Source organism: Herpailurus yagouaroundi, unplaced genomic scaffold (genome assembly GCF_014898765.1).
Source record: "Herpailurus yagouaroundi ecotype Mexico unplaced genomic scaffold, PumYag 195, whole genome shotgun sequence".
NCBI lineage: Eukaryota > Metazoa > Chordata > Mammalia > Carnivora > Felidae > Herpailurus > Herpailurus yagouaroundi.
This window is the reverse complement of record NW_024412426.1, coordinates 13,492,924-13,520,565: the sequence shown is the minus strand read 5'-3', so window position 1 is coordinate 13,520,565 and position 27,642 is coordinate 13,492,924. Positions and strand designations below refer to the sequence as shown.

At 37.5% G+C, this 27,642-nt stretch overlaps 1 protein-coding gene across 5 annotated transcripts in view; it reads right to left on the bottom strand.

Moving 5' to 3' along the window:
- Positions 1 to 27,642, bottom strand: part of PLA2G4A (phospholipase A2 group IVA) — a 160,918-nt gene that overhangs the window by 94,878 nt on the left and 38,398 nt on the right. For 4 of the 5 annotated variants that reach the window (XM_040446617.1, XM_040446618.1, XM_040446620.1 and 1 more), the window contains one exon: positions 20,749 to 20,830. In XM_040446617.1, coding sequence (XP_040302551.1) covers positions 20,749 to 20,830 — 82 coding nt within the window. Of the gene's footprint in view, positions 1 to 20,748; positions 20,831 to 20,951; positions 21,182 to 27,642 lie in introns of those variants that run through there. The other variant, XM_040446621.1, reaches the window with a different exon arrangement.

Below are 27,642 nucleotides of genomic sequence, written 5' to 3'. Positions count from 1 at the left end.
GTTCCTTGGGAGAAACCCAAGAATAAGAAAAGAATGCAGCAAACTGAAATAGCCTAAATCAGTCAGGGATATAACCATCTTCCAAGCCATCCTGGACGCTCAGTTCAGGTCATACACCCTGGCAAATTCTAACTCTGAAAAAATGATAAAGAAAATACCGTGCGACAGGATGCCGATGCTACATTTATACGTCAAAACAGGGACAGACCTCCTTTAAGAAAACCAGAACCCAGTTTAAAGCTGTCACTTTGGATTCTTCTTTTCACTTTTCCCCAGCATCAATAGTCTACAACCTCTGTCAAGAGTGGTAGTTGTTTTAGTTTCTCCTCTCGCTTCATTAGCGAGAGACCTCAGTTAAGATGTCAAAGGGTGCTGGACAGTGGAAAACCACCGACAGCTGCAAACTTTGATAGTGCAGTCGGCATCACTGCTAATCTTTGCAAGCTGAGAAACATCTGGCAGTGGCAGGCACTGCAAGATGAAAAAGAATTTTAGGATGCTAGTTTCAAATTGGATTATGCTAATCACACAGCTCATGCCCTTTATATAATCTATAATCTTCATTAGCACCATAGTGCATAGAAGCTTTTTTTTTTTTTAATGTTTATTTATTTTGGGGGGAGAGAGAGAGAGCGAGCACTAGCGGAGGAGGGATCGAGAGAGAGAGGGAGACAGAGAATTCGAAGCAGGCTCCAGGGTCTGACCTGTCAGGACAGAACCCGGCACAGGGCTCGAACTCACGAATCACAAGATCGTGACCTGAGCCAGAGTCAGACGCTAAACCGACTGAGCCATCCAGGCGTCCCACACACGGAAGCTTTGAAAAGGGAAAGCAGTCCAGTTCGACAGCACAACTTAGCCAGGTGCTTGAGAGAAGTTCCTAGATATGCATTCAGGGGAGAAAGAAGTCAAATGTAGGAAAAGAAATGTTTGGGTTTCTTTCTCCTGTATACTTAGTTCATGGTTTTGTGAATTGATGCCTGTAGGGTAACTGGATGCTGAGTCAATGATTCAGCTTCGCCTTGATTGGTTCCAGCAAAACAGGTGGTAAAGCAAAGATGCAATGTGTGGGCAAAGACTTCCTCTCATTGCATCCTTTTATCTAAATTCTGACAAACAAAAATGCAAGGGGTGTGGGATACAGATCTTTTTCTGCTCCCATAAAGATGACATGAAACTACATGCACCTGAAATAGCTTCAGAATTCCAGGGTTGTAAAACTTCTCATAAACTTTAGTAGTTTAAGGAGTGCCTACCTAAATTAATAACAGGCCCATCTGCCACTTCAGCTTTGTCTGAACAAAATATTATATGATTCATGACAGGGGCTGATGGCAGCTTCTGTACTCTGTAAGTTCTATTTTAAATATTCTCCGTTTGCTTTCTCATATCCACTTTGCTCAGCAACTTAAACCCTTTGCTCTAAATGAAGGTGACTCATAACCTGATACAAAACAGCCAAAAAATCCCCAAAAGAATAATCCCCCCAAATTCCCAGCCAAAATATCATTTTCCAAATAGCTATTACTATTGATGGTGAACTTAAGGTAGTGTTTCTCAAAATTTAGTCCCCTAAAATATCTTCACAGCATCGTCTGGAGTGTTAAAAATGCACATACTTTGCGTCTTCAGTCAGAGCTCAGGCTTGGAAATCTGCATTTTTAACAACTTGACCAGGCGGTTCTTAGGTACACAATTTAGAAAAATGTGGTTTAAGGTATATGATTAGAATCAACTACAGAACAATAATATAAAGAACACAGACAGAAAAGTAGAAATATTTTGGCATTGAGACGTCAACAGGCTTACTGGCCGTCTGTCATGGAGTCATGCTGCCCATAGACTATATTAAGCACAATCCAGTAATTCACTTCCGTTTCTTTCCAGCCATTAAAGACCTTTTCAAGTAGCCACATGAAAACAAATCCAAGAATAAAGTATGCGGGGTGTGTTAGCAGGCAACGTATATAAGGTGATAGACTGAATATTCAAGCATTCTGCTTCAGTTACCACCAAAATAGGAGTACCATAAGACCAAAAATTAAATAGTAATTTGTTGAAATAAATGCTTCTGCATATCGCTTTCAGCTGTCATCACTCTTTGAAATATGTGTGATTTCATGATAAAGGTAATTATATGGAGCACTTAAAGCTTTTCAACTTAAAGGTTTAAAAACTTAAAGGTTTTATGATTACCAAACTTTCACTCCCCAGGTTCTATGCTGGCTGAGCCAGGAAAGTGATTGTTAGCCTCACCGTAAATGTACAAATTGCAAGGGCCATTTGGTTCTTTTTTACCATAAAGTTTTTGTTGAAGGATAAGATATAGGCAGAAGAGTTAGAAGATCATTGCTACAGTCTGTTGAGTTTTCATAAACTGAACTCACTCACAATATCACCACCCAGATCAAGATACAGAACGTTACCAGCACTCCGGAAGCCTCCCTCAAGTCCCTCCAGCAGGGTGACCAGTGCCCTGCCTTCTATCGGCATAGAATATTTTTACCTGCTTTTTATCAATAGAATCAATAGCACAATATGTACAACTGGGCCACCATTAAGTATGTGAGATTCATCCACAGTAACGTGTAAAATATGTTCGTTATTATTGATGGAAACTATTCCACTGTATTCCATAAAATGTTTATCCATTTCACCGTTAATGGACATTTGGATTATTTCTAATTTGGGATATTACCAGTGGTGCTGCCATGAACATTCTGGATGTGGCTTTTGTTGTGTACATATGTATGTTTCTGTTGTAAAATTCCCAAGAATGGAATTCCTTAGGTATGAAATTATTGCACTGTTGTACACGCTGATGTTAATAGTCATACAGCAGCACATCCTTCCAATACTTAATATTGTCAGTCTTTTAATTTTAAACATCTGGTGGATGTATGATGGTATCTCAGTGTGGATTTATTTCACACATCTTGGATGATGATGAGGTTGAATACCTCTTCTTTTTATTAGTCAATTGGTGATTCTCTGGAATGAAGAGCATACTCAAATCCTTTGTCCATTTCTTTCCATTGGGTTGCTTGTTTTTTAGATTAATTTATGAGTACTTTACATATTCTGGATGAGTCCTTTGACAGACATACATAGGTTGCAAATGTATTTTCTCAATTTAGGGTTTCCATCTTTTCACTATTTTAAATGATGTCTTTTGATCAAAATAAATGCCGAACTTTAATATAGTTCAGTGTGTCCAACTGTTTTCTTATAATTCAGGTTTTTTGTCTTTTTTTTTTTTTTTTTTTTTTAGAGAGAGAGTGAGAGACGGTGTGCGTGTGTGTGTGTGTGTGTGTGTGTGTGTGTGTGTGAGTGGGGAGGGGAGTGGGGATGGAGGTGCAGAGTGGGGCAGAGAGAGAGAGAATCTTAAGCAGGGCTCAGTCTCACGACCCTGGGATCATGACCTGAGCCAACATCAAGAGTTAGGTGCTTAACTGACTGAGCCACCCAGGCTCCCCTGCTTTTTGTCTTTTAAGAAAACCTTAGCTATTCCAGGGTCATAAAACAGTTTGCATTGATGTCTTCAAAAATCTTACTGGTTTTACTTTTTCTTTTTAGATCTAAATTGGAATCAATTCCTGCGTATGGTGTGAGGGGAGTGTTAGGATTTTTTTCATAGGGACTCGGGATCATTTACTGGAAACACTGCCTTTAATCCTAGCATGGCAGTGTAGCTTTTGCATTAATCAAGAGGTCACATAAATGCAAGTCTGTTTCCGGATTTTTATTGGTTTATTCGCCCATTAGTCTATTCATTTACTCTTGCACTAATGCCACTCTGTCTTAATTATCCTAGTTTTATAATAAATTGATGTCAGGTAGTATATGTTGTCTTTCTTTAATTTCTTCGCTTACTCTGGCAGATATTTTATTTCAACACTTCATAGATGTCATTCTGTTATCTTGTGGTTGTTTTTTTAAATGTCTTTTTTCCTCTGGATACCTTTAGAACATTTTTTTTTTCTTTCTCTTTAGTTCCCAGCAACTTTACTGCAATATGCGTAGGGTTGGTATTCTTTGTACTTACCCTTGAGTTCATAACCTACACACACACACACACACACACACACACACACACACACACACACCCTTTCTCCTTCCCAGTGCTTTCTATCATGCCCTAGATATTCCTTATGTTTTCCTCTATAGTTTATTTCCCTTTTTGTTCTCTGCGTTTCAGTCTGGATATTTCCTACTAACCTATTCTGTTAATTAATTGCCTCTTCAGATGTGTCCAAATGACATCAAACCTATCTATGGAGTTTTTAATTTCACTTCTTGTTTTTAGTTGTAATTCTTCCATTTTATTCTTTCCTATGTATCTGGATCCCTGGTAAAATTCTCCATTTGTCATCTGTTTTCTCAAACATATTAACCATAATTATTTTATATAATCTGTGCAGATCTATTTATTTTTCTTGATCTTAGTCTTTGGTATACCTGGTGATTCTTGGCTCAATGCCAGACCTTTCTATGAAAAATGGGAAGGGACTTAGATCTACCTCCACAGAAGCCCCATCTTATCTTCCGGAAGGCAGTCAGGGAGAATAGGATGGATCTCCTGAACTTAATAAAAAATGGAACTGACTCCAATCTTTATAAGGTTCAGCCTACCTCTCGTTCAGTCCCACTGAAACTTCTCAACTGAGAGCCCAGGGTCTTTCGAAGGCCCCTTTTCATTTGGAAGTTCTGAATTCCATTTTTTTTTTTTTCCCTCTTAGCACTGTGATGCTGCCAATATCTCTGCTTTGTTTTGGGGGGTATTTTATGTTTGCTCCTCAGCCTGTTGCCCCACGCAGATTAAGACTTTGTTTAGTGCACATGGTGAAGGCGCTGACTTTCAGCTTCTCTGAGTTTCCCTTCTCTCAGACGCTCTGCCCCTCAAATTCTAACTGGCTTGTCTTGGAAATGCAGTTTTTGTGTCCCCAAATCCTTTGAGATTGTCAGAGCTCTGGTGGATTGTCTGCCTCTTCACTACTTGGCTACTTCCTACATCCTCGTGACCCCCCCAAACCCACCTAAATCCAGCAGTGGATTGAGGGGGGAAAGATGGCTTGTAGAACACTGAGGCCTACTTCAATGACTTCTCTCCTCTGAGATTTTGGTCCCTCAAATCCCAGTTGACTCAGCAGTTTTCAATCTTTCAGACATTCTTTAAATTAATTTAACCTGTGTCTTATAAGTTGCACTCAGAGGAAATGAATGTTCTGCTATTAGTTGCTTCAGCATAGTCCAATGCCTACTGAGTCATTAACTTGACCAAACATATACTAATCCCTATTCCTTTTATTTCCATTCTTTACATGACTGCCCAACACTTATTACATTTCTCAAGTCACCCACCCTATCCGCTACTCCTCATCTGAGGGTACAACTCAGGCTCATACTTCACTGAGAAAACAAAAGGAGAGGATTAGATGGATTCATTCAATTTCTCTTCCCTATACTTCACAACTGTAAAACCATATTTATAATTAGAAAATGCATTTATTCATACTTAAGTTCTTCCTTCATGTCTTAGAAGAACAAGTATCCATACATTCTTCTCTCAATGTCATACTATTCTACCTCCTCTCAGATATTTCTCATTTATCCCCAGACCCAAATTGAACCTGTAAACATTTGCTTTGCCCTGGCTACACCTTCGCAGCCTATAAACAAACACTGATCATCAAAAAAAATAAATAAAGAAACAGGAGTGCCTAGATGGCCCAGTCAGTTAAGCAACCAACTCTTGATTTTGGCTCAGGTCATGATCTCAAGGTTCACAAGTTCGAGCCCCGCATTGGGCTCTGTGCTGACAGTGGGGAGCCTGCTTGAGATTCTCCCTCTCTGCCCCTCCCCTCCTCACATTCTCTCTGTCTCTCTCAAAAATAAAGAAATAAACTTAAAAAAATAAAATAAATTCATTATTTTTGCTAATTCCTCAAGATCTTTCCTACCCTCATGAAAGAGTTTAGAAAAATAAATGCAGTCTATACTTGCAGCTTCTAATCCCATCATCTTGTAAAATTCCGACCCATTATGCTCCACCTTTTCTATGACATAGTGTTATTCTCCCTATTGTAACTTTTTTCCTCAGCTTTACTGAATTATACTAGACATATAACACTATGTAAGTTTAAGGTGTACAACATGATGATGTGATACACATATTGCCAAATGATTATCACAGTAGGGTTTGTGAACACCTCTATCATCTCACACAATTACCATTTCTTTTTGTGGTGAAACCATTGAAGATCTACTTTCTTAGCAACTTCCAAATATAGCATACGGTATTGTTAACTACAATCACCATGTTGTAATTAGATCCACAGAACTTATTCATCTTATAACTGGAAGTTTGTTCCCTTTGACCGCCATCTCTCTATTCCTGCCTCCCATCCCCCAGCTCCTGGCAAAAATCATGCCTCAATCACAGCTTCCATGGCGACTTGATGAATTTTTTTTTCTCAATGCAGTACCCTTTACGCAAATAAATGATATCATTATTTGCAATTTCCTACCTACCTCCGTAAATGTTCCCTCAGTATATCTTGCCCTAATTTTCCCCCTCAGCTCACCACTAAATTGTGGGCTTTCATTTCACATCTGTTACAAATCCTTCAAAGAATCCTTCAAAACAAAGTGAACCCCTTAAAAAATTAATGTTCATGTATTCAAAACCAACTTATAAAAGAATTATCAACTATTCATATTGTCTTTAAAAAACACACTCAATATGCACCCCTCAGGTCACATGACCCACACGAAGCCTGCAGTTTGATTAATCTCAGATCCTTTAAAGCCGATCATCTTCAAGGCTTAAATGGCAGTCGTGATACATTCATTTCCTCGATGCTGCAAGGAGGACAAATATGAGATTCTTGATTCCATGTCCATATATAACCTATTGCCAAGTAATATATCTTTAAAGGCTTCCATCTTTCTTTAACCATTCTGAATCAATTCTTGAAGTCCTTGAATCCTTTCTTGGCTCTGGCTTCCACATAAATATGATTTTCTCCCTAATCTACATTCCTGAGCCCCTCTCTACTCTGAGACTTTGAATCTTCTTCTTGAATGCCTTTGAAAAATACCTCACACTCAACATGTACAAAACAAGTTTATTCTCTTTCCACCTTTCTTTCCTTAGCTGCAAGACAAAAGAAAAACAAAGCAAAATGAACAAAAACCTGTTAATTTTTCCTGACTTTCAATGTCTTACTTGCACGGAACCATCACTTCCAGCCCCAGAGCTGGACACATGAGGGTCATTCTCTTTTCCTCACAGCTCCTGTATCCAATCTGCCTCCGAGTCCCACCTAGTCCACCTCTAACATGGCTATCACGTCTGGTTCCTCAAGCCCACTCAAAATATCACCACCTCAGTCCAACTAAGCAGTGCCTCTCACCTGGGCTGTTCACATCATCTCCTAGCTGCTTGCTTCCCCCACATTCCAACCACTCTTCACAAAGCCACCACCACGATGTCTTTGGGAAACACACTTTTGTCTTTCACTGACTGACTCTGAGGGCAGGCCTATGCGTGGTGAGGAAGGGTCACAAGGGTGCCCCCGACCGGACCCCAGGTTCTCTTTCCAGTCAGTGACCCTCCTTGATCACACGCTGCAGAATCACCCCCACAAGTCAACATGTAGGCCACGTGGCATCTCTGGAAGCCAACATTTTGAACAATGCACACAGTCACCTTGATGGTGGAAGCATTTGTTCTGAGTAAGAAAACACGGCTTCTGTTTTGCTTGTGCACACCATTATGCTTTCTTTTGACATTTCACCTGATAACTAAATGCTAGTAAGGTGTTGTCCTTGTCCTAAGAATATTCAAGGGTCCAAATACTATACACATAAAGGATGAGCAGAAGGAGATGTTACCTGTATTTTTTCCTTATCCTGTTCATACATCTCTAGGCAACTAGTTCTGTTTTCTTATCAGGTAAAATTGGCTACTGTAAATCATATTCCCCAGAGGCCTCATCTATATACATCTGCATAAAACAGAAGTAATTCCACGTAAAGTTTCAACTTGCTGAGTTAGATATTATTATTCCCATCATGAAGGTGAGGAAACAGACTCAGAGACTTTTAGTAAGTTGAGCAAGGCTATTTAGAGATAGGATTTTAATCTAGGCTTTTGAAAGCCAAATTCCTTGCTCTTTCAAATAATCCAACACTAACCCTTACCTATTTTTGCCTCTACTAAACTGTAAACTAAGTCTGAAACATTATAGGAATATATAAATATTACCGAAGTAATGGATAGTGGGCTAGCCCTGAGCAATACTGCAGAAAAGGTGACCTTTATTTTAGGCACAGCAATCTCCCCACTCTTAACTTCTCTCTGCTCTTGCCTAATATGTCTCAACCTTCCTGGAGCTTTGTCCCACCCCATTCATTTGTATTTTAATATGAGTCAATGCCAGTCATTTCTTCCCAGTGCATTTGCATTTAACCTTTACTTTCAAGTTTTAAACGCAGTAATAATAATAATAATAAACCTTTGACTCTCATCTGGCCACCCTTAATACCTTCAAGGAATCGGGTAGAGTGTCAAGGGACTTGTTTATAGATAGCAGTCCCTGCTTCTTCCAGAACAGGCTCAAAATTGGAATGGTCATGGCTATAGATGCTGAAGGGCAGTCCCTGAAAACTGCTGGAAATACAGAAGCTAGAAAAGTTAGTGAAGAATCCAATATAGTTTAGTAAAACAGAACTTTGGTAGTGATTCTGGATACATTGGACAGAGAAGAGAAAAGCCCTTGCAACAACAGCAGCATTGTCTACGTTCTCAAATAATCACAGAATACCTTATCCTTATTTGAAATTACAAAGCAGTTTTAGGGACGTCTGGGTGACTCAGTCGGTTAAGTGGCTAGCTGACTCTTGATTTCCTCTCAGGTCATGATCTCACAGTTCCCGAGTTCGAGCCCCACACTGGGCTCTGGGCTCCCAGTGCGGAGCCTGCTTTGTATCCCGTCTTCCTCTTTCTGCCCCTCCCCAACTTGGAGGTGTGCATGCGCACATGCTCTCACTCTTTCAAAAATAAATAAATGTTAAAAACAATTTGAAATTACAAAGCAGTTTTATTGAGTCTCCAATGTGAACTCTCCTTATTTTTTCATTTTCCTTTCTCTCACAGCCTCAGATCTACAAAAGCGCTTTCCCAGGGCACGTGTGTCCCTTTGTAAAGGGACATGAAACTGTCAGAATGTATCATCAGCCAAGAGGATGTCAGGAAGAAAGCCCAATAGCATCTCTGCACAACTGACTGGGTGCAGTTTGAAGTAACAATTGACTTAGTACATTAGTGAAGTGGTCTACCATCTGGCATATAGTAAAAATAACTTACTGTAAAGAATGTTGTTGGCACAAAAACAGACACATAGACCAATGGAATAGAATAGAAACCCCAGAACTAGACCCACAAACGTATGGCCAACTCATCTTTGACAAAGCAGGAAAGAATATCCAATGGAAAAAAGACAGTCTCTTTAACAAATGGTGCTGGGAGAACTGGACAGCAACATGCAGAAGGTTGAAACTAGACCACTTTCTCACACCATTCACAAAAATAAACTCAAAATGGATAAAGGACCTGAATGTGAGACAGGAAACCATCAAAACCCTAGAGGAGAAAACAAGAAAAGACCTCTCTGACCTCAGCCATAGCAATCTCTTACTCGACACATTCCCAAAGGCAAGGGAGTTAAAAGCAAAAGTGAATTACTGGGACCTTATGAAGATAAAAAGCTTCTACACAGCAAAGGAAACAACCAACAAAACTATAAGGCAACCAATGGAATGGGAAAAGATATTTGCAAATGACATATCGGACAAAGGGTTAGTATCCAAAATCTATAAAGAGCTCACCAAACTCCACACCCAAAAAACAAATAACCCAGTGAAGAAATGGGCAGAAAACATGAAAAGACACTTCTCTAAAGAAGACATCCGGATGGCCAACAGGCACATGAAAAGATGTTCAACGTCACTCCTTATCAGGGAAATACAAATCAAAACCACACTCAGATATCACCTCATGCCAGTCAGAGTGGCCAAAATGAACAAATCAGGAGACTATAGATGCTGGCGAGGATGTGGAGAAACGGGAACCCTCTTGCACTGTTGGTGGGAATGCAAATTGGTGCAGCTGCTCTGGAAAGCAGTGTGCAGGTTCCTCAGAAAATTAAAAATAGACCTACCCTATGACCCAGCAATAGCACTGCTAGGAATTTACCCAAGGGATACAGGAGTGCTGATGCATAGGGGCACTTGTACCCCAATGTTTATAGCAGCACTCTCAACAATAGCCAAATTATGGAAAGAGCCTAAATGTCCATCAACTGATGAATGGATAAAGAAATTGTGGTTTATATACACTATGGAATACTACGTGGCAATGAGAAAGAATGAAATATGGCCCTTTGTAGCAACATGGATGGAACTGGAGAGTGTGATGCTAAGTGAAATAAGCCATACAGAGAAAGACAGATACCATATGGTTTCACTGTTATGTGGATCCTAAGAAACTTAACAGAAACCCATGGGGGAAGGGAAGGAAAAAAAAAAAAGAGGTTAGAGTGGGAGAGAGCCAAAACATAAGAGACTGTTAAAAACTGAGAACAAACTGAGGGTTGATAGGGGGTGGGAGGGAGGGGAGGGTGGGTGATGGGTTTTGAGGAGGGCACCTTTTGGGATGAGCACTGGGTGTTGTATGGAAACCAATTTGACAATAAATTTCATATATTAAAAAAAAAAAAAAGAATGTTGATATTCACAAGAAAACAGAGAGAGATAAATGCAAAACAACCCAAAGCAAGCTAAAGGCCAATCTACAACAGAACTGAAATTTTCGTTGTTACCTACATTGCCTTTTTACTTAAATCTCTATGATAACTTCTTGGAAGGAAACAAAAATACCTTTGTTATCAGCATCTATGTTTGGAATATTTTTTAAAGATTTAGAACTTAGAATGTTTCTTGGCATCTGTTTAGGTAGGAGAGAAAGAGTAATTCTCCAGAAATTCTTATATATTATTATAAAACACATTAATTTATTCATATTATTAATGTTAGTTCTAGGGGTTTAGTTGTATGTGTGCATTCTACCCTATACAAGAATAATTCTTATTTTTCATTAAAATAGGAACTCTCAGCCTTGACACTCTTGGTACTTTGGGTCCGATAATTCTTTGCTCTGAGATGCTGTCCCTGGCCTCTACACACCACATGGCAGAAGGGATCCCCCAATTGTGACAACTAAAAATGTCTCTAGATATTGCCCAAAGTGCCCTGTGCAGCAAAACTGACCCCCAGGTTAGGGTCAGTATACTCAAACAAGGCATTATCCTTGCTACCTGACATTTATTCACTAGCATAAACCATTAAAAAATAGCCAGATTCCTTAAATAATAGACATACCATGCCCGTAGACATACCATGCCAGCCTGATGTTTAAGACCTTTTATGACTTTTTTTCTAAACTGAAGTATCAAAAGTATTTAATAATAACAAATTAAAATTCTACTGAAGTTATAAAATCCGTCTCCATTCTAGCTGTGAAGTCTTCTGGGAAGTTTATTGCCAGCACTTTTCAAAATCAGTAACATCATACAGCCTAAACACACAATTACTGAGTGCATATCTTCTTGGGTTGGTTTTCCAGACTTATTCACACCTGTTTCATCTTATAATCTAGGCCATACGAAGCTCAGAGGCAAAGCTACTGTACAAGTAAACATCAGAGTGAGAGAGATTTAAGTTCTAGCCATAAAACCTAACAGTGTGTGATTTGGGAACATTTACTTAATGTCTTTTTAAAAAATTGTGTATCTGTAAAATTAAAATAAAAACAGCATATATCTTCTAGGGTTACTAAAATGAATAAATGCAGTATGTTAAGTTCTATGAACTCCACTTAATAGTTTTGCTTATTTATTTAACACATATTGTGTATACTATGCATCAAGCCCCTTTCTAAATGCTTCATAATCTTATTTAATTCTTGTAAAAAAAAAAAACCTATGAGGAAGGTATAATTGTTACCCCCATGTAACCACTGAGGAAATTGAGGCTTAGGAAAGCTAAGTAACTTACCCAAAATCATGGAGTTAATAAATAGAAGGGAGATTTGAATTCAAGCAAGCCAGTTCCAGAGTCCTTGCTCCAATCTCTAAGCCATGCTTCCTCTCTGGTATGAAATAGGCACTGAATAAAGTTATCTACCACACGTATTATGTTTATTTTTTTTTGTACTTCTCAAGATAGCAGATGCTCAACATTTATTCATGAGGACATTAATAATGGAGCCTTGCTTGGGGCGCCTGGGTGGCTCAGTCAAAGCATCTTACCTTTTCATGATCTCATGGCTCATGGGTTTGAGCCCTGCATCAGGCTCTGTGCTGACAGCTCAGAGCCCAGAGCCTGCTTCAGATTCTGTGTCTCCCTCTCTGCCGCTCCCCAATTTTCTCACTCTCTCTCAAAAATAAATAAAAATTAAAAAAAGAATAATGGAGACTTGCTGGAAAAAACACTGGGTTCTATTTCTTTTAACATTTGTTCTCCAAAGTTAAAATTTCCAAGCTGTTATTTCATTTTGTAACTGCAGATTTGGATTCACCTTGTATATCAACTGAAAATAAATTTGTCTAGAATTTTATCTAAAATATTTCATAAAAAATATATTGATGCATCATGGGGAGTAAGAACAGAAAAGTACTTATGAGGAGTCAGTGAAATTTACAAAACTCCCAGACTATCCCTTGGCTGAGTTTAACTTAACTTAACTTTAATCACTATGTCATAGAATTTTTATTTTTAAGAAATATTTTAAAATATTAAAATATACTAAAATAGCATACATGATAAATGTTTTCACATACATGCTCAAACTTTTAGAGCAGCAGAATTATTCTCTTTGACATAAAAAGTTTAAGAGCATACTTTTCTGAGGAAACTTAAGAAACATTTAACTATTTTTTAAATTTTACTCCATGAGATATTAATCACACATTTTCAATACAGAAGTGGTGATGTATGATTTTTGGCAAAGAGAATTTACTTAGCATAAGAAAAGAAGCCTGCATATCACTCAGTTTTCAAAAAGTTTTTAGAATGAAGATTTCCCTTCGTTAAACATTAACATGCTGAAATATTTAACATGTAGAACATTAACGTGTTGAAGTATTTTTGTGAAAAATATGAAAGTATTTTAAGACAAAGAAGTTCAAGTACAAGACATATGTGATAAAAAACTAAATTAAGGAGGTTCTATCACTGATAGTCTTGAAAAAAGGAGAGAACATGTGGATTATGTCCCTACTAGTACCGGTGACGTACTCTTCATTTTGATAGGAATCTGCTTTCCTTATCTCACAAAAGCATTGCTACCAAATATACAACTGGAAGATGCTGTTAATCTTATTGAATAAATGTGGTGAAAATCTACCCAAGGATCAACTGATATTATCAAAATATATAGAACAGTATTTACAGTACTCATCAGACCTAAACACAAATATATACATACGAGTCACACACGCACAGAGATCTAATGACATTTAAATAGAGAAAAAAATGACTAACTGTCCTCCTAAAACCATTTGACCGTTTAATAAACTACATGAGTTAAATGAATGAAGAACAGTAGTTCTTTCCTAACACAACCTATTTCTCAACTTTGTAGAAAATACAAGATAAGAGATGAGAGATAGGCATGTTCTGGAACACTTTATTCATCTTGAAATTATCTTCCATAAAGAGGCCACTGGGAAATTGTTTCGTTATACACAGAATTTTTTAAATCTTGGGTGGATACTCAAAAACATTCCAAAAATATTAGTAAACCGAAACTCATTCATCATAACTTAAGGGCTAAAGCCTAGGGAAATGTTTGATTCCATAAAAAATACACATATTTGGCCAATAGCAGTTCCATTTATTTATATACATATATATTTGAAACCCCATAATTAATCCAAGAAAAGGTTTATTATATTAATCCAAAGGCGTTATAAAATATATGTACCTTGAAACCCAGGAAAATTCTAGATAGCTATGGATACAAATAACAGATATTTATAATCTACAAAAAAATGGAGTATAAAATTATTTTTAAACTTCTCTCTTTAGTGAGGTAAAAAGAAGGCACTACCCAAGAAGAAAGGTATAATTACACATATTTACAAATATCATTTGTCTATTCCTTCATCCAAAATTCTGAGATCTTACTACTACCTTGCCAGTCTCAAGGCTAAACACCTATTTTCTAAAACATAAGATACAGGCCACAGTTTTATAAACACATGGTTAGACGCCTATGTGACAAGTGTTAAACAGAAGTCTGGACAGCTGGCAGAGGTGCACAGGAGTGAACTGTGCCCAAGTGCATCAGAGAAGACAACGGAAGTGCCATTCTACCATTTATTTCTTCTAAGCTGAAAAAAAGAAGGATCCGTTAATTTGCTCAACACAGAAACTCACAATGGAAATTTGTCTCCATGGTGAAAAACTGAAAAATTATCCCAGTGCATGGACAATCCCAAAAGAATATTCTTTAGCTCACACAAAGATTATATTTAAGAAACAAATGTCTTCTTGGGGCACCTGGGTGGCTCAGTTGGTTGTGTGTCTGACTTGGGCTCCGGTCATGATCTCACGGGGTTCATGAGTTCGAGCCCTGCATCGAGCTCGCTGCTGTCAGTGCAGAGCTCGCTTTGGATCCTCTGTCCCCCTCTCCCTCTGCCCCTTCTCTGCTTGCACTCTCTCTCTCACAAATAAATAAATCTTAAGAAAGAAAGAAAGAAAGAAAGAAAGAAAGAAAGAAAGAAAGAAAGAAAGAAAGAAAGAAAAGAAAGAGAGAAAGAAAGAAAGAAAGAAAGAAAGAAAGAAAGAAAGAAAGAAAGAAGTGTCTTCTTATGTTGGTATCTGAAATAATTTTAACAATAATAGATAATATCACTGAGGTCTTACTATGTGTCAGGCATATGAGTACTTCACATTAGTTAATGCATTGAATTCTCATAACATCTCTATGGTGAAAAAAGAAGACAGAGGAAACTTGCCCAACAACATGGGATGAGAGAGTAGTGTTTTGCCTCTGGAGACCATACTCTTTCATAAATATATTTGGCCTGTTTCCTAGGGTTTTGATCACTGTGATATTCACGAAGGTCTACCAGAGATAATATATTTTTATAGTAATTTCTACATTGCTCTTGCTGCTGCTGAAGATTCTCAAAAAAATTAAACAGATAACATTCCTCTACGTACGCACCCAACACTCTGCCTCTCAGGCTAACACTTACAAATAGGAAGGTTGAGTTCTAGGCTCCTTTCCCAGGGAATTATTAACACTATGCATTGCAGGTCATGTCCTTTGAAGAGGCTAAATCCTCTGGATGGTCCTAGAGGTGAGGGGATTGAGCTGCTGCTGGGGAGAACAAGACTGGAGGAACGAGGGAAACCTTTCCCAGACTTACTGAATCAGAATCCACACTTTCAACAAGAACCGTGGGTGACTCACTTGGACATTAATGTTTGAAAAGCACTACTTGGGGAGATTATGTCAGCCTTGGACCTGCAAATGGCACAGCTGTTTAAAAATCAGGAACTTGATTTAGATCTTGCTGTGAGTTTATCTACAATAAAACATCATTTACCCACAGACACAGACTTTATGCAAATAAAAGCTTGAGGTTGTTAAGAAAACCCAAAAAGAGTAACTTAAGATAGAAGCAATACAATCTTATTAAAATCGGTTTCAACATAATGAGCTCATAATTCTCCCAAATATATTTATTTTTTTCTTAAAGTTTAAAGGTTGGAATTAAGCTCCGTGTTCTCCTGAATACTTAAGGAAAGTAGATCTATCTGCAATCCTACAACCGTCTTTGGAAACCCTAACGTTGGTGACGCTCATTCTGTAAAGAGAAAGAGTTCGGTGTCTGTTGAGACCAGACAAGAATCATTAGTATATTTGCATAATTAGGATATTAAAAATATCTAATACTGGTATAGTATTTTATTGTTTCAAAAACACTATCATATCCATTTTCTGACTTCATCTTAGGGACTGAAACATGACTCTATCCAGTTATGAAGTCTGAGACTAGCCTCCATTATCACATTTGATCTGTGTTTTCCCCAACATTAAAAGGAGCAGAAACTCAGGGAGGTAGCTAAAACATTTGTGCCGGCCATTTCATTTGGTTTTAAAATCAGGTTTGTGGCCAGGGCTGTGTGTTTCACTTCACACATGCACAAAGAAAACTCTATTACCAACTGAAATTTTATCGTCACTGTAGTCATTCTGCAAATGTGTAACCTCTGTTAGAAGAGGAAAGGAACAATAAAAAACACAGAGTTTAATATATACCCATCCAACACATGCACCTGCTGCAGTGTTGACATACTCATGACTACACGTTATATTTAATATACCATAAAGCCTTGGACTGTGAGTAACTTGTTCTGTGAGTGCTCCACAGGATGAGCAAACATAAGTACATTTTAACTTGGTAAAGAGCTATGTCTTGCAATACGAGGAGTACGTGATGCCGAATGTCACATGATCACAACGGAACCAATGGTTCTTGAAATTCGCTTTGATATACAAGTGCTTTGGATTACAAGCATGTTTCCAGAATGAATTATGCTTGCATATATGCAAGCTTACATATATATATATGCTTACATATATAAATATGCTTACATATATATATGTATTGCATATATATTATATATATATTATATATATATTATACTATAGCTTTAAAAGTGAGAGTTATATTAATATTGCCAAAATTAAGGCAAACTACTTATTTTAAAACTAAGACTATGGTGAGTCAGTTGCAATTATGAACTTCAAACAACCTCTTCATATGATGTGAGAATAAGAATGCACGGAAGGGTGGGCACTGGGATACAGGCATAAATGATACATTTTCGCACACTGAGATTAGCAACCAGGTCCGGGAAGGGGCTGTCCTGCTCTTGGCTGGCCCAGGCCCTTAGGTAAAAACAACGAAATGAGTGAGATGTTATGATTAAAATGTCAACTCTGACCCCTCAAAAGACAGCTCATGGGGTGCTGCTAATTTTATTATGATGTTTTGACAACATTACATGATATTTTTAAATGGAGATAATTAGAAAAAGATGATTTATCAAGGGACAAAATAAAAAAATAGATATAATCTTAGTATTATCTCAAAAAAAAAAAAAAGAAAGAAAAAAGAAAAAGGCAGATATAGGCATTTTACCAGGAATCAACCATTTGATTTTTTTGTGGAACCCTTGAGAAAGCCCCCACATACTCAGGCAAAACCAAAAACCCAGTAGTAATCTGTCATTCTTCTTTATCAACATGTAAAATTTTATGGAAATTTGCCTTCTTAAATAAATGCAGACAATATCAACAACAGAAGAGGGTGTAGGTTTCTGCTATCATAGTCTTCACAGATCTTAGGGCATTTTTTGTAGTTTTATTTTTGTCTATATTGAGAGAGAGGCTATATACAAAGAATCCAAATTCAGTTTACTTGGTAATTTGTATTGATCAAGCTCACCACGCAATATCATCAGAACTCCTCTTAGGAAAGTGACAGCTAATGCCAATACCTTTTCTCACTGTAATAATCTCCTACAACTTCTCAGAAATAAAGTGCTTGGCGATGTATTGCAACCCTTCACTTTTTTATGCTAACCTTCTCACTGAATTTGTTTCTCTAAGACTTTCTCTTGTTCTTCCTTCTTATCTCTTCTTATCCTGACTTTCTTCTTCTTATCCTGACTTCTTCTTATCCTGACTTTCTATAAACTCATTAAGGTGATATGAAGAGTTAGCAACAATTGCCCCCCCTCCAAGAAATTATGTAACAACTCAAATGAAACAAAATCAAAATACAAATGCTGAATAAAAAGTTCACCAGAATGTCATGACACTGTCCTTTCCCCTATAGTGATTAATCTCCAGTGGCTATTCCTTCCATGGGTCCTTCATTTTCAAAAGGAAGCTTCTAGAGACCAAGGGTCTAAACTGTGTTGTGTACACTGTGAGGATCCAAAATGAACCTGTTCCCTGTTTCATGAGTTAATATCTCATGTTTATATATAAGTATTATTAATGTCAACTCACATAGGTTTAAAATGACACCTGCTACATACACCACTATCTCCCCTGGCTTAATCCTAATAAATAATGATAGCCCAAATACCTGTGCCTCTGGGGGAAGTAGCTAGAAAATCAGATCCATACCAGCTGAAGGTGACTCACAGAGTATAGAGTTTGAACTGCTGTGTGGGCTCGTCTTAACCACAGTAACACCTGTTGTACCTGAATGACAGAGTTCAGCGCTATAAGAAAGCATTGTTGCTGCTTTGTATAAGACATAACTATATTTTTTTAAAGTCAAATTCGGTTAGTAACTTGCATGCCTGGCAAGTTACTGACCTAGGCTTCAAGGGAATTAAGGAGAGCTTATCTAATAATCGACCTCTTGAATTTTAAAGCCTGTGCCTTTTCTCAAGGTCATGGGGGATATACCAGTTTTTAAAAAGGGTTTCTGACGTGGCTCTTTCTTCCAGGGAACTCTCATTTAAATGATGAAAATGGGGCGCCTGGGTGGCTCAGTCGGTTGAGCGTCCGACTTCGCTCAGGTCACGATCTCACGGTCCGTGAGTTCGAGCCCCGCATCAGGCTCTGTGCTGACAGCTCAGAGCCTGGAGCCTGCTTCAGATTCTGTGTCTCCCTCTCTCTCTCTGGCCCTCTCCCCGTTCATGCTCTGTCTCTCTCTGTCTCAAAAATAAATAAATGTTAAAAAAAAAAAAGTTAAATGATGAAAATGCAGAGAATTTTAAAAAGCAAAATAAGAATAACTTCAGAAGAACATTGACCAAGGAGTGGTCACTGAAGTATAAGATACAATTTAGAGTTTAAATCCCTGGTCCAGATGAGAGTGAAAGAAATTATCCTTGTACTCTCATCTCTCATGAAAACTACTGCTCATCTAAAACTCTTGCCATTAGATTCTACATTGTTTCCCATTTTACTTCTGACTTTTTAAAAAAATATTTTTTAAAAAGGTTTATTTATTTGAGAGAGATAGAGACAGTGTGAGTGGGGGTGCGGCAGAGAGCATGAGAGGGAGACAGAATCCCAAGTAAGCAGTGCAGAGCCCGATGCAGGGGCTTGAAGTCACAAAACTGTGAGATCATGACCTGAGCTGAAACCAAGAGTCGAACACTCAACTGACTGAGCCACACAGGTGTCCTGTCCACTTCCTGGACACCTCTTTTCATTTGCTGAAGGCTTGGGCACTGAACTCACTTTTTTTTCCCATAGTATTTAACTTTTCTCTACTGGCCCATTTTCAGCATGATTTCAAGCAGCTAATTTTTATTCTTGCATCCGTTATCATATTTTTTATCCTTAAAAATATAAAGTATACCCCACATTTGCTTCCAATATATTTAACACAATATGGCCAGAACAGACATTTTAAAAAATGTTTTTAAGTTTATTTATTTATCTTGAGAGAGACAGAGACAACACGTGAGCAGGGAAGGAGCAGAGAGAAAGGGAGAGAGAGAGAATCCCAAGCAGGCTTCACGTTGTCAGTGCAGAGCCCAATGCAGGGCTTGAACTCATGCAACTGTGAGATCATGACCTGAGCTGAAAATAAGAGTTGGACGCTTAACCCTCTGAGCCACCCAGGCGTCCCCAGAACAAACATTTTTTAGAATGAAAATTCAATTTGTGATTTATGACAAAAATGCCATCAAATTTTTCCCATTGTATTTCTGATGAAATCTCAACCTCAGCCTTTGTTATATTAGTGTTGGTCTCCCTTCCCCTTTGCTGTCTATTCTCTAACAACACTGGATCTCTTCTAGTTCCTCATAAGCACTCTGTTCTCTCGCTTTCAAAAACTCTACTTGCTCAGCCTGGGACTTCTCACTCTCCTCGCCAAGATTTTCTTCCTCCAAGTACCAGTTTCAACATCACTGGGCAAGGCAGCCTTCCCTGCCTGCTTCCCAGCTTGACAAATTATAATCTCCATTCTTTCTCCAAATCCCGTTCTGAGAGGTAAATCGCCTGTTCCCATATTTTAGCAATCATCTACAACTTTACCAAATTCATCATCATAATCCTTATCCATCTTTCTTTGTATTTCTACCCCCATAACCCCCAGCCTTTTGAGTGGTGAGATGAACTCGGAAAATGGCTTTTTCCAAGCATGGGGAAAGGATACCGCAAGCAAGTTCATTCAACATTATCCTCAGGCTGCGGTTCGCGTTGTTGGAAGCTGTGCTACACCAGTTTCTTTAGCTATTTTCGCACATAATAAACACATTTACGGGCATAAGAACTAGAGAAACTGCATTTTTTTAATCCTATAGGCACAATGCCTCAGGGGCAGCTTGTTCAAAGTCTTCACTCAGCACTCTTTTCAAAATAGAATTAAATAGAATTTATTTTAATTCCAAAAATCTGGATGTCATAAGAAAGTCATTTTTTCTGACTCCAAGTACTCTCAATTAATGTAAAGTCAAGACAAAGCACTATTCCAACAGAAAGCAGAGCATCAGAGCACTGTTGGAAATGTTACCATTCAAAGATCTAGACAAAGATAACCACATCTGAAAGAGAGGGAGCCCCTGGCTTGTCAGAGGGCTGGAGCAACTAGGTTATGCATTTTCAACAGAAAAGCAAATAAGGACACTTACGCATGTCACCGAAGGCCCCCTTTGTCACTTTGGTGGCACGTAACACCACTACTGTGAACTTGTGGGAATACTGGTGCTCCACCTGGAAACAAATAATAGTAAATTACAGATTAGCTTCCAAGATAGGATCCAAGCAAACTATGCTCGTTGTTTCCTTGAGACTGGTTGAAAACATTCAGGGTGAAGGGAAGTAACATTCATACCAGAAACATCCTTTGATCCCAGGGCTGCTCCTTATTCGATTCTCTCTCTCCTCTCTCCCACCACAGAATTATTGAGAAGTCTAGATCATGCTTTAAAAAATGTCACTACAACTTGACTGCTGGAACTTTTCTGCTGTCAGGTTTACCAAGCTTGAGGGAAAATGTAAATCAGGACTGCAAGCCTTCTAGGAAGACAATCAGGCTTTGTACTGAATGATGAGGAAGCCCTGGCTTAGAGAGGCAAAGTCAGAGCAAGATGTTTGCATTATTCAGATTTGTTTGCTTTTATTGTTACTGTTCAATGAAAGTTTTCTTTGGCAAGACATTTCCAGAGCAGTTTTAAAAATCTTTTGGATCCAAGGCAATGACTGGAAAACTACTTATGTTAATTTTAATGCATTTGTTATAAACCATATGTAACGATGTTAAAATTTTCTATTAGCCCAATAGCTTGTATGCACATAATAAATAATAACTGGTTGAAGATTATTAAATACTTCACCTAACTTGAAAGTAGTCACTAAACAACTCTATCAACCAAAACAGAGTAAGGAAGCAGGAATTCACTAAGTTCTCTGAGCAACTGGAAAGATTACAAAATCTTTATCTGAAGCTCAAGCATGTTTCATCTTAGAAGAAGCACACACTTATAAGCTACTCCTATCTTTCCTGACTTTAAACAGACTTGCTTAACACTTTAAAAAGTCCATAATTGATTTTAAAAAGGTAAGATACTGGCAATACTGAAAAATGAGTAATGACAGTCTAAAATCGAGGAGGTAGAAAAAACTATAAAACAGATTCATATATAGGACCAGCAGTAGTGAGATATAGAACCAAAAGTTATATAACATTCAACAGTTTCTGAAGATATCACTCTCTCAAGAGAATAATTTATGTTCAGATTTCTAATGTAGCATCAGGAAGAGGTGAAGTCCTGAATGATGAGCATACTTTATTTAAAAAGGCAGAGAAGCATAGAAAGTCTTTCAAGATAATTCTTACTCAAGTTTATTATTGAAGAGAAATATCTTCTATAGCCAGAGGTGCCTGAGTAGTCAAAGTTTTATTCTGTATAAATGAAATTATCAATTATAAATTAAATGAATGCTTGTAAAAAGAAAAAAAGTGTGTTGCCCTATACAACTGAAAATAACACACACTGACCCCACCAAAAAAAAAACAAAAACAAAAAACAAAAAAACAAACTTCACTGTATTAGTTAGAGACTTCAATACCCCTCTATCAGAAATAGAACCATCAGGCAGCAAATTAGTAAGGACACGTTGGAACTCAACAGCATCATCAGTCAACTAGATATAATTGACATTACGGGCTACTTCATCCAACACCAGAATACACATTTGTAAGCTCATGTTGAACAATCATACGATACATACTCTCAGACCACAATTGAATTAAACTGGCAATCAAAACTGAATGACATCTGGAAAATCACAAAGTACTTGGAGATTAAATAACTCACTTTTAAATAACACATATGCCAAAGAAGAAGTCTCAAGAGAGATTTTTAAATATTTGGAACTAAATGAAAATGAAACTACAACTTATCAAAATTTGGGGGATGCAGCAAAAGTAGTGCTTAGAGGGAAATGAAATAATATGTATGTTGACATACATATTATTTCATATATGCATATATTTCAAAATTTATTTCATGATATGCATATATGAAAAAAGAAAGATCTAAAATCAATCACCTAAGTGTCTACTAGAAAATTAAGTCCAAAGTAAGCAGAAGAAACAGTAAAAATTAGAGCAGGAATGAATAAAATTGAAAATGGAAAATCAACAAAGAAAATCATTGACACTAAAAGTTGGTTCTTTGAAAAGAGTAACAAAATTGATAAGCCAGGCTACATAAGAAAAAAAAGAGAGCACAAATTATAAATATCATAAATGAATGAGGGAAGTTCACTCCAGATTCTATGGACATTAAAAAGATCATAAAGGAATACTATGAACAACTCCAAGCCCACAATTTAATAACCTAGATGAAATGGACCAGTTCCTTGAAAGACATAATCTACCAAAACTCACACAAATGGAAACAGACAAGCTGAATAGGCCTATATATATAAATAAATTGAATCAGTACCTAACCTTCCAAAACAGAAAGCACCAGGCCCAGATGGATTCACTGGTAATTCTACTAAACACTTAAGAAATTACACCAATACTCTCCAGTCTCTTCCAGAAGACAGAAGCCGAAGATATAGTGCCTAACTCATTTTATGAAGCCAGCATTACCTTGATAACAAACCAGACACAGACATTACAAGGAAAAAATATAAACCCACTACCAACCAGTATCTATCATAAACATAGATGAAAAAGTTCTCAACAAATTATTAGCAAATAGAATCCAATAATATATACAAGGAAATATAACCACAAGCAAGTGGGATTTACCGTAGGTATGCAAGGCTGGTTTAGCATTCAAAAACCAAATAATGTAGTCCATTACATAAACAGGCGAAACAAGAAAAATAACATGATCATATCAACAGCGCAAAGAAATCATTTGACAAAATTCAACACCTATTTAGGATAAAAACTCTCAGCAATCAAAGAATAGATGGGAACTTTCTCAACCTGATAAAGAACATAGGTTTTATTTATATTTATATATAACTAAAGTGAGATTCTGAGAGGTTAAATAATTTCCCAGTATCTCATAGATAGGAAAAGTTAAACTTGAATTAGACTCCATTCTTGCTGTCCCCAATGTCTTCACTCTTTGTACATTCCTTCACTTACACAGCGAATAATACCAAATACCCACACCTTTAGTGAAAAAGGCTGTTTTCATTTATTAAAGTGGTACAGTTATCATCTAGTCTGTCTGGTATACCCGTAGTTGATCTGATGTTCCTCTAGTAACTGAGTTATTTCCTGTATCATTCAGCTGTTTTAATCTGCTTTTATTTCCATTAGCCTCAATTCTGTCTTAACTATAATGAATGAAATACTTGCAAACCATTCATAGGAAATAGGGGACAAATCAACCATTTCTTGGTTCTTATAAGTTAATTTCAGAAACACAATAAATCTTCAGATCACCTGTAAGTTATTTTCAAAACATGAGTGTCAAAATCATGCCCATCTCCTTATAAGAGCTGTAAAGATTATAATATCTGTAAAGTAAATACAAATTCTTTGAGAAAAATGTTTAGTTTTAATCAAATCCAAATACCTTTTGATAATTCTTTGAAACATCCCGGGACCAATATCAGTTATAATTTCAAACTAGTATGGACTAGACTAGCTTCCGACTTGGATAGGAGACTTTTGGTTATGTCTCAGGGGTGGTGCCAGAGGAAATGATATTATTGAATCCACAACCAGTGTTCCCTGGAGGGAACTGATGACTCAGCACAATGCTAGTTGGTAGTTGGCAAAAAGAGATGCCATATTTCAATTGAGATGTCAAATATAAGCTCAATACACTGACTCAGCCACCAAGATTAAGCTTTGCCTTCAGGTCTTGGATTACCTTACTTTGAGTGTCTTTTTCATCCCTAATCTTTTCCATCGTGAAAATCATGACCCTTTTTCGTCTCACGATTTCCGGGTCATTATGAAAATAGCTACTGTATTAAATTCATTCTGGAGAATTATATTAACAACTGTAACTAAAATGGGCATTGGAAACAAGAACCAGTTTGTAAAAAGTCGATTTGATGATTGTTCTAATCTGTTGAAAGTTCTACTGTTATAAAGAACCGAAGAAATAATCATAAAACAAATCTGATGGAAGAGAAGGTACATTCTGCATGCAAATAGTTTTCTTTCTCTACTCAACTGTCATTGCTTAACTTTAAGTTAAACTAAAACCAAAGACTGTTGGTATGATAAAGACTGCGGAATCTCATTACCGAACCCAGAGATTGTCATCACCACAATCAGCAACAGGCAATTTCAAACAGATCTCAGAAATGTTTTTAAAAGAATTGCTGCATTGATGCCATCTAAGAGTTAGGATAGTGTTTTAGATAAGATACCTATTCTTGGTTTCACTTCCTGGTGTGGAGTTTCATTCTGATGTATTTGAGAGGCACAGGCATTGTGTTACTACTACTCTCTCACATTTTTTAAGAGTGACCAGTTTAACTATTTACAACCTACAATTCTATCTAAACTCTCAGAATTCTCAGTCATGGATTGCTATGTGCACAAATTATCCTAATGCCCCAAACACCCAATTTGTCAACAGAATTTGTTAGTTCTAGCGGAGTTAGATTTTTCTTCATTAAAAGAAAATCATAACCAGAAATCTGATTTGAGTTTTTTCTCCCTCATCAACAAGAAACTTTCCACTTACACAATATGTATGTATATATCAAATACAGTAATAACATATTATACCATAATAAATATGCATATATATGTTTAAAAATTGAAGTATGATATAGGGTTCGTTTTCACTGATGTTAGAAGATTTTAAGTCCTATTTAATTGGGATTACTGAGACTGTTCTAGCAGAAAACCAGTCTAAAAAAAATTTGATGGTGACAGCTTACATCTAAAATACTCACTTAATGCCACATTCACCATAAATTTATAGTGACTATAACATCTTCAAAATACCTAAAATGAATCAGTCACCCGAATCTTTAGCACCTGAATTTTAATTCAGATATAGATTCTGGTCCAATGGGTAATTAAGTAGCTACAGTACCACACACACACACAATTTTTTTAACATCGGCTTTTTTCCTACTTCAATACCCCTGAAGAAACGCACACTGGTCTTGGAGTAATGATGGCTGAGCTAAGGCCCATGAGGTAGAGAGGTACACCTTGATTCTCCTGGAGGGGCTCTTTATTTTTTTATCTTTTTAAAAGTTTATTTATTTTGAGAGAGAGAGAGAGAGTGTGAGCAGAGAAGTGACAGAGAGAGGGAGAAAGGAAGGATCCCAAGCAGGCTCCACACTGTCAGTGCAGAGTCCAAAGCAGGGCTCCAGCTCACAAACCATGAGATCATGACCTGAGCTGAAACAGAGTGGGACGCTTCACTGACTGAGCCACCCAGGTGCCCCTCCTTCTCCTGGAGAGGGTCTTTAGAACACATGAAGCACCATCTGCTTGAAAACTTGAAAAGGTTTCCCCATTCTTAAAGATGTTTTGGGTGGCAGAAATACTTATTTGGTTTAGAATTACTGATCTAGGTAATATGTTGTGTTCATTCAAATCTAAGGTGTCTTTGAGTGGATGATCTTCAGATGTGTACACGAACTCTAGTAGATCCAAACATTTGAAAGTGTAGATATATTTACAGATGCCATTTGGGGTAATTTTATTTTTATTTTATTTTTAGGGACTTTATTTTATTGTCTTTATTTTAAGGGACTTCTTAAAAACCTTCTCTTGGTCTTACTGTGTCTTTGTCATTAAGCAGTAAAAGATTCATAACTAAACAATATAAACCTAAGCCAAAAGGGTATTTACAATAAATTGCCTTATATTTTCTCAGTTTTTCCTGCCTTGGTTTCCTCATCTGTAAAATGGCAATTATTTCACCAATGACATGGGATTTGTCAAGGGTCCCCTGAAACAAATCCAGACTCCAACATTAGAATTTCACATAGAGCAATATCGAATGTCAAGTTGGAGGGATAATTTAGCCATCTGCAAAACTCTGTCAAGATCACACTCTCTCTCTCTTCTGGGGATTATGCAGAAGCACTACCAATTTCAAGTAATGGGGAACTCCACTTGTGATAATGGCAGATTAAACAATCCGGATTACCACTTCCCACAGAAAATAACTGAAAACTGGATAAGGTTTTACAAAGCGGGTAAAGGTTTTCCTAAAAGTAACTGTGACTGACGTTGGGGTATTCAGATTAAACATTACTTCTGTGTGTGTGTGTGTGTTACGGTGTTTCCAAATTACATTATCATTTGAATCAGGGGACTCAGAAAAGTAGATTGCTTTCTCCCAGGGTGGGTTGGCATCATCCAATCTGTTGGGGGCCTGAACAAAACAAAAAGAGGAATATGCCTCTTTTCTCCGAGTTTCACTGCTTGAGCTGAAACCCCTCATTTTATCTTCTCCTGACCTTAGACTGCTATTTATACCATTAGCCCCCTGAGTTCTCCAGCCTCCAGAACTGGACTGAATTAAACCCCCATCTTGCCTGGGTCTCCAGTTTGCAGATGGCAGAATGGGTGACTTCACGGCCTCCATAACCACATGACACAATTCCTCAAAATAAATCTCCATATCTAGATCTATCTGCTATGGTCTGAATATTTGTGTCCCCCAAAATTCATTTGCTGAAATCTTAACCCCTCAAAGATTAGGAGATGGGAGCTTTGGGAGGTATAAGGAACTCTCATGAATGGATTAGCGTCTTTATGAAAGAGAATCTAGACAGATTCCTTGCCTCTTCTACCTTATGAGGATGGAGTGGCTACAAACCAGGAAGAGGGTCCTCACCAAATGCAGCCATGCTGGCTCCTCAATCTTGGACTTTGCAGCCGCCAGAACTCTGAGCAATAAATTTCTTTTGTTTACAAGCTAAATCCAGACTCTATGTCCTATCGATTCTGTTTCTCTGGAGAACACTGACTAATACAGGAACAAAGAACTAACAATATAGAAAGGCCTTAACTACCAGGAGGGAGATCAAAAGTCAAAGAGCACAGCAAACCAGAGAGGTAA